Here is a 7,161-nt window from a genome sequence, read left to right as displayed (position 1 = left end):
ATGGGATGATCATATGTTTTGTTATTAAGATTCTTTCTGTAAAATTCTAAATGTAATTTTGTTTATAAATTGTTATGAAGAACCCAATAGCCTGGCCCTCCAACATGACCCAAAAGCCATGGCCCTTCAATATGACCCACAGCCATGGCCCACCAACATGACTCAAAGCCAAGGCCCTCCAACATGATCCAAAGCCATGGTCTCCAATATGCCCCAAAGTGATGGCCCTCCAACATGACCCAAAGCTATGGCCTCCAGCATGACCCAAAAGCCATGGCCCTCCAATTTGACCCAAAGCCTTGGCCCCCCAACATGACTCAAAGTCAAGGCCCTCCAACATGATTCAAAGCCATTGTCTACGAGATGCCCCAAAGTCATGGCCCTCCAACATGACCCAAAGCTATGGCCACCAGCATGACCCAAATGCCATGGCCCTCCAATATGTCCCAAAGTCATGACCCACCGACATGACCCAAAACCATGGCCATCAAACATAACCCAAGGCCATGGTCTCCAAGATTCCCCAAAGCCATGGTCCTCCAACATGACCCACCTGAATCCTCTTCCCCTGAATATCTTATTTTCTTATTATAAAATCATGGAGTTAAAGGTGTCAAAGGGTCCCTTCCCACAAAAAAAAACCTTTTATGACATTTTTTATTCCCTTAACATTTCCTAAAAGTCAGGTGGTGGCCAAAATCTCACCTATAGGCTTCTATTATTTCCTTAAAATGTCTGTGCAAATGTCTACTTAAAAAAAGAAGGAAACTGCCTGCCCCCACCAGCTGGACTCTTAAAGGGCTTGTACAGGATTAGCAAAACAAGGCTGCTTTTTTTTGAAACAGCACCACTTCTCTCTACTGGTTGTGTCAGGAATTACAGCTCTGCTCCATGTAAAGAGAAAGAGTGGAGCTGTGATAACACACAACCTCTAGACAAGTGTAGTATTGTAGGAAAAAAAGCAGCCATGTTTTACTAGCCTGATCCTTTATAGTCCCTTTTATATGCAAGATTTTTCATAAAGTCTCTTCTGGGAAAAACTGGTCATGTTGAAGGATCAGACTAGCCTTCCTCTTGATTGATAGCCTGCCTGATTGAGAAATTCCATTGCCTGTTTATTTTCTTTCTAGAATAGTGTGAGCTTGAAGTACATTTTCACCATTTGTTTCAGCTGTGTAAAATCGCATTGAAAAAAACGAGACGCTGACTGCAACTTGATACATTTGATTCATTTTTAATTTTCTATTTTGTCAAAATCACCCAGATTTGGATGTAATTTATTACAAATGTTTATGTATCGTGTGCTTTTTGCATAGACATTTCTGTCACGTGACAATAAATATTTAGTAGAACTATCTACGCTGTGTCGGGACATGTTTCTCATCAACATCTATTTCATACCTTTAATCACTAAGTCAACACAAGGTTGAATCAAAACTCATAGGGCCCATAAATTGCTCTCTATCCAGTTATAGAGACAATATATTTTATTGTATAAGCAGTAGAAAACAAAATATCTGTTACCGGTCATGTGGCCTAAATGGCCAAAGACAAGGCTTCATGGTTTCTTCAGTGAAATTCCATTGTTTTTCTCCTAATATGCAAACTGTCACTTCAGAGAGGAAGAGGACTTGAACTCTAGTGCCACCTATTGGAAGTAGCAATTCCTAAAAGTCAACATCAACCCTTTAAAGAGCCTTGTCATATGACTTGGCATAAAAGTCAAACCAGAATCTCAATTTGCAGAAACATGTTTCGAGGTGTTTGCTCCTCATCAGTGCAAAGCATGAGTTCTGATTTGACTGTATGAGAGACATGAGAGGGGTAAAGTCTCTCCTTGTGGAGAGTGACATGCGTGACAAAATAATGTATCACAAAATAAAGTCAATACAATATCGGGACATGATAGTAAAAAAAAAACAAAGGTAATGAAGGACATAACTGGACTTAACTTTGTATAAAGTAACTATTGTAGTAAAACGATTCCTAAAAGTTGACACTTGTTGCAATCGCTAGAATAATGTGGCATTAGGAATGTGTCCTTCTTCTCTTGGCTTAACATACTGCAGGATGAGTGGCGCAAGATTACCGGCTTTTAAAAACTATATGATTTTATGATACTCTGTCACGATATGTCTATGTTATACATTTCTATGGGTGTAGTGACCCAGTGATTGTGATATATAAGTTACAGCTACTAAAAGGTTTTGTTAGAATCATAATATTGGATTGGATTCCTTTCCTAAGAAATTGAAGTGTTTAAAGGGGTTTTCTGGTTTCAGAAACCCCCTCTTCCCTCCAGACTGCAGTTTGTTTTACTCTCCCCGGGTCCAGCGCTGAGTCTCTACCGCAGCTCCCAGTGTCTGCATTGTCTTCAGAATTGATGTCACATTAACAGCGCTGCAGCCAATCAGTGAGCTTACTGATTGGCTGCACGGCTGTCATCGAAACATCAGCACTGCAGACAATGACAGTGGTGGAGTCACAGTACTGGGGTGGGTGAGTAAAGCGCAGTTTTTTGTTGTTGTTTTTTTAGCAGACTGTAGTCAAGGGATAGGGCTTTTTTTAAAACAAAAAATACCCTAATAAATACCCTAATAAATTAAGGGGCATTAACTGGTGATCAAGTGGTAAAAGGGATGGTTCTAAGACCACAACCCTTGCATATATGTATGCATGTTGCAGTGAGCACCCCTAATCCCTCGTACCTACAGTATTATCCAGAATAATGTGGAGGTCTATCAACTCAAATGACATGTAATGCCACATTTCACCTGCAGTGGCCACTGCAGCTTCTACTTGCAAAAACAACTGATCGCCTGGGATTAAAGAAGCAGAACCCGCGCCGATTGGCTGATTGCCTGAACAAGTTCCATTTTAAAAAAAAGGTCATCCTAAATAAACAACAAATGTTAGCAAAAATTAAATTGATGTTGTAAGTTCCTATTTAATAAATCATCCACATCCCTATAAATATTATCATGCAAAATGACTCCAATGACTTCTTCAATGTATTGTTTAAAGCAATAATCGGACATCCAAAAATGTATTCATACAAAATATTTGGAATTTCGTCATAGTCTCGTTAAGAGAGATGAAGGAAAAATACTGAAAAAGGAGAACAATTACTGCCAGGCGTCCAACAACTGGATTTGCAGGGGGTTCAACTTGGAAAGTATTATAGTAATTTGTAGGGTTGCAAATTGTAAAGTAATGGGTTAAACTTCCTTTTGAAACTCTATGCCCAGAACCCTTTTTAATTTTCTTTGAATTTAAGACAAGGTTTACTAATTAAGACAATATTATTGAGTACATTCTGTTTTAATTAGACACTAGTTAAAAATTCATAAACATGAGGAACAATTCCAAGTGTTCGAGCGTTCCCCGATGATCACAACTCTCGCAGCATAAAGAAACATGTATATTAATGCGGCCAATTCCTCCTGTCATTTGGGGAGTTTACATCAACATATAAATAGTTTATCCTCTTAATTATTCATCCTCTATAAATTAGGAAATAGGATCTCATTTCTTAAAAATACATATATACTACACGGGAGTGTATGTCCAAACGATTCGGTGTTTTATTCATTAATACAGTAGTTGCAAAAAGTTGTGTTCTTGGCTTTGGTGCTTCGGCATTTTTGGTTCTGAATTTATGGATTTTTGGTTATTTATGATCATTTTAGAAAAAAAAAGTGTCCTTTTGTTCGTCACAGTGTAAAGGTCGATGTCCCATTTTGGTTTTGTCCACTGTCACTGTAGATTGAAGCATTGCTTCAGATAATGGCTCATATGGGTGTAGATGTGTCTGCTGGCCAACCCTCCGATTCCGTGGTCTTTGTCAGTGTACCACTAAAAAGAAAAGAATGTACAATTGTAAAAGGTTATTTCCGATAATTTTAATAGGGTGAACACTGATCACATCAGTAGCCGGCCGTCCTCAGTAGAAGATATGAGAGATAGATAATGGAGAGACAGAGTGAGAAAAATCCATCAAAGGGAATCTGTCAGTAAGATCAACCTCACGCAGAACTTTGAAATGTAAATCCATCAACACCTTTATATCATCTATCTGTTGCTGCGTTCTCAAGTAATCAGCTTTTTAATTCATAAGCAAATGAAGCATTAAGTGTTCTGTACTTAACAAAGCATTTCCAAAATTTTGCATTCTGAGGATTTTTTCCCCCACATAAGCAGCCACCTTAGTTTTATTAATAGATCAAAGTATGATTTCCTTGCCTGGCGCCAGACATCACACAGACAGGGAACTGTCAATCAACCTAAAGAATCTGGTACTGGGTGGTGAAACAACCATGGAAGGCATTGGCTTGAAAAGTGCTCTGTCACACCCAGAGCACTTAAGACATAATTTTTGTATGAATTAAAATGCAATTTTCTCAGGATGCAGCAACAGATATAAGATATAAAGGTGTTGGTGGATTTTGCTTCCATAGACCTTCACGTTCATATATGCGGTTTGGGGGGGTTGATCTTACTGATGGATTCCGTTTCAACTATTGTTATTGAGGATACCGGGTAGCCAGAAAAGATAGCCACAGCAAGGACAGGCTTTGCTTTCTAATTTAGGCATGACCTAATAATTTCAAAAGACAAAGCAATGATACTCAAACTATCCTTGTTTTCCCTATCAACGTGCAACATCAATATTAAAGGGGTTGTCCTGGACTTTAACATTGATGGCCTATCCTTAGGATATGTGATCAATGTCTGATCGGTGGAGGTGCGACACTCAGCACCCCCACTGATCAGCTGTTCCCAGTGTCGGCAACATCCGGAACTGCTCAGTTGCAGAGCTGCAAGGCACAGCCCCATTGACTGAATAGTGCCTGTGGCCGGCTACTGCACATCCACTCCCTATTGATTTTAATAGGGGGCAGATGTGCAGTATCCGGCTGTGGCCACTATACCGTCGTCGGAGCTGTGCGGTGCAGCTCCATAGCTGAGCAGTCCTGGCTGACACTGGGAACAGGTGATCGGCAGTTGTGCCAGGTGTTGCACCCCCAACGGTTAGACATTGATAACCTATCCTAGGGATATGCCATCAGTGTTAAAGTCCTGGATAACCCCTTTAAGAATCCAAGAGCAATTCAATTATATACATTTACAATATAGCATGACAATGATTAAAAGACTTACCATAGTCTCAAAGTCTACTCCGGCATCAACAAGAGCTTTTGATATTTGTGCTGCTTGTTGGAAATGAACATTATCTAAGAAAAGAAATAAGAGATAAAAATAAATGATTTTTACTAGTTTTATAAACTGAAACCACCCTAATGATTCACATTTTTTAGAAGACCCCTCCTGTGATCAAGGCAAGATTTTTCTGTGATGGATTTTCAGCTCCTATGTGTGACTTATTAGAGAGGACCATCCCTGTAGATGACCATATTGCATTTTTCGGCGGTCATCTCAGAGAGGTGTCGTTGTACATTGATGACTTATGTGATGACTTATGACAAATCCCTGCGAGAAGCAAAAGTGGTTAATAATGAACATGTGTTCGCTTCATGGCAGATCCAGACTTTGATTTTCATGAAATAATTACATTGCTAATAATTTACATTTGCAGACAATTAGTGTTAAAATAAATAGTTCTGTCTCGGTCATCATGATATAACATTTGGCCATCAAGTATTTGTTTTGCCGGTTTTGATGCTAGAAATCTGTCACGGGTGCTAGAAGACTAATTAGAGGAGGCTCACCATCTGCTGTGCCGTGGATTAGAAGGTATCCCACATCCTTAAACTTCGCTGCTCTAGACATGACCGTTGAACTCTGCAAAACAAAAAAAAACAATAGTTTGATTTTAGCTATGATATCACTTAATTAAAGGGTCCCTTTCATGATACTTGCACAGATTGAAGACTCTGATTTTTTGGCATTCTTTTGATAGCACTAATTACTTATTCATTAGCACTTTTCTTTTTTCTTTTTTAAAGGTTGTGTTTACTAAATTTTAATTGCGATAAAAAAATTGCAGATTTAACCAAGAGGATCGGTGGAGGGTCTCGTCACCATATATCCTGTGGACAGGTCACAAGTTTAAAGGGAATCTTTCAACAGTTTTTTGCTATGTAATGTTACAGCAGCACGATGTAGGGACAGAGATCTTGATTCCAGCGATGTATCACTTTGTTTACGGAGTACAGCAGTTGTGATAGAATCACAGTTTTCTCTGCTGCAGATCTAGCAGAGCTCGAATGCTGAGCTGTGTATAAACCCGCCCATACCACTGATTAGCAGATTTCTGTGTACATTGTTTTTGGACAGAAAGCTGCTAATAAGTGATGGGGGTGTGGTTGGACTAGGAGGCACAGGACACCTAGTTCTGAAGTGATTATCTCTTGCTGATAAACACTGAACACTGATAAAACACCCCTGGATAAAGCATTTCATTGCAAAACGCGCGTCAGGTGTGGTGTGTTCCTGGACACACATCCCTTTGATCATTTTCCTATGCTTACATTCACATGGATATTTAATTCACTTATTGTGAAATACTCTTTAGTGGATGATATGAATGCATAGACATAGTCTGTCTTGGATGACTGAGCTATATATGAGGGACATGCTTAACTTTTGCCATACTTCTCATGTTATGGCTCTGCCTGTGTGAATCTACTATCCATTGTTGTTTTTCATAAGATGAGCTTCTATAACCCTCATCAATGAAACTGTAGGTTATTGTGATATATACTATTCATTTTCAGAGATTTCCAATATGATTATGTGGGATATTGCTATATTTTTTCCAGGTATACCCACCTTTAACCTCAGCTCTATTGTCTCTTTGTAAATATCTGTTTTTTTAATATACACTTTTATATTTTTTATATCAATAAAGTTATTTTATTTTGGACTGAAAGAAAGCTTTCTCTCTTTTTGGGGGGTGTTTATAGTTATGCTTTTTGGCTTACTTACATGGCTTGTAGCTATAGGAGTATTTGTTATTGAAAAAGCAAAAGACAGCCCAGTAAGTCACACATCACTGTAATCAGGATCTCTGCCCCTACATCACTCTGCTCTTGAATTACATAGTAAAACCTGCTGACGGATTTCATTCAAATGTTGGAAAAAATAACCCTTTAATGAGCTTGTTCTCATTAGTTGACAATAACAATGTCTCCTGAATAG

At 38.8% G+C, this 7,161-nt stretch overlaps 1 protein-coding gene across 1 annotated transcript in view; it reads right to left on the bottom strand.

The window, feature by feature from the left end:
• Positions 1-1,218: 1,218 nt before the first annotated feature.
• DPP4 (dipeptidyl peptidase 4) overlaps positions 1,219-7,161 on the bottom strand; it is a 108,916-nt gene continuing 102,973 nt past the window's right edge. The window contains exons 25-27 of the mRNA XM_073647055.1: positions 5,730-5,802; positions 5,161-5,234; positions 1,219-3,855 (exon numbers count right to left, since the gene is read on the bottom strand). Coding sequence (XP_073503156.1) covers positions 3,757-3,855; positions 5,161-5,234; positions 5,730-5,802 — 246 coding nt within the window. The 3' untranslated portion in view covers positions 1,219-3,756. The remainder of the gene's footprint in view (positions 3,856-5,160; positions 5,235-5,729; positions 5,803-7,161) is intronic.

The sequence above is a fragment of the Phyllobates terribilis genome, unplaced genomic scaffold (genome assembly GCF_046119375.1).
Source record: "Phyllobates terribilis strain yellow unplaced genomic scaffold, ASM4611937v1 Scaffold_9__5_contigs__length_417890890, whole genome shotgun sequence".
Lineage (NCBI taxonomy): Eukaryota > Metazoa > Chordata > Amphibia > Anura > Dendrobatidae > Phyllobates > Phyllobates terribilis.
This window is presented reverse-complemented; position numbering and strand designations above follow the sequence as displayed.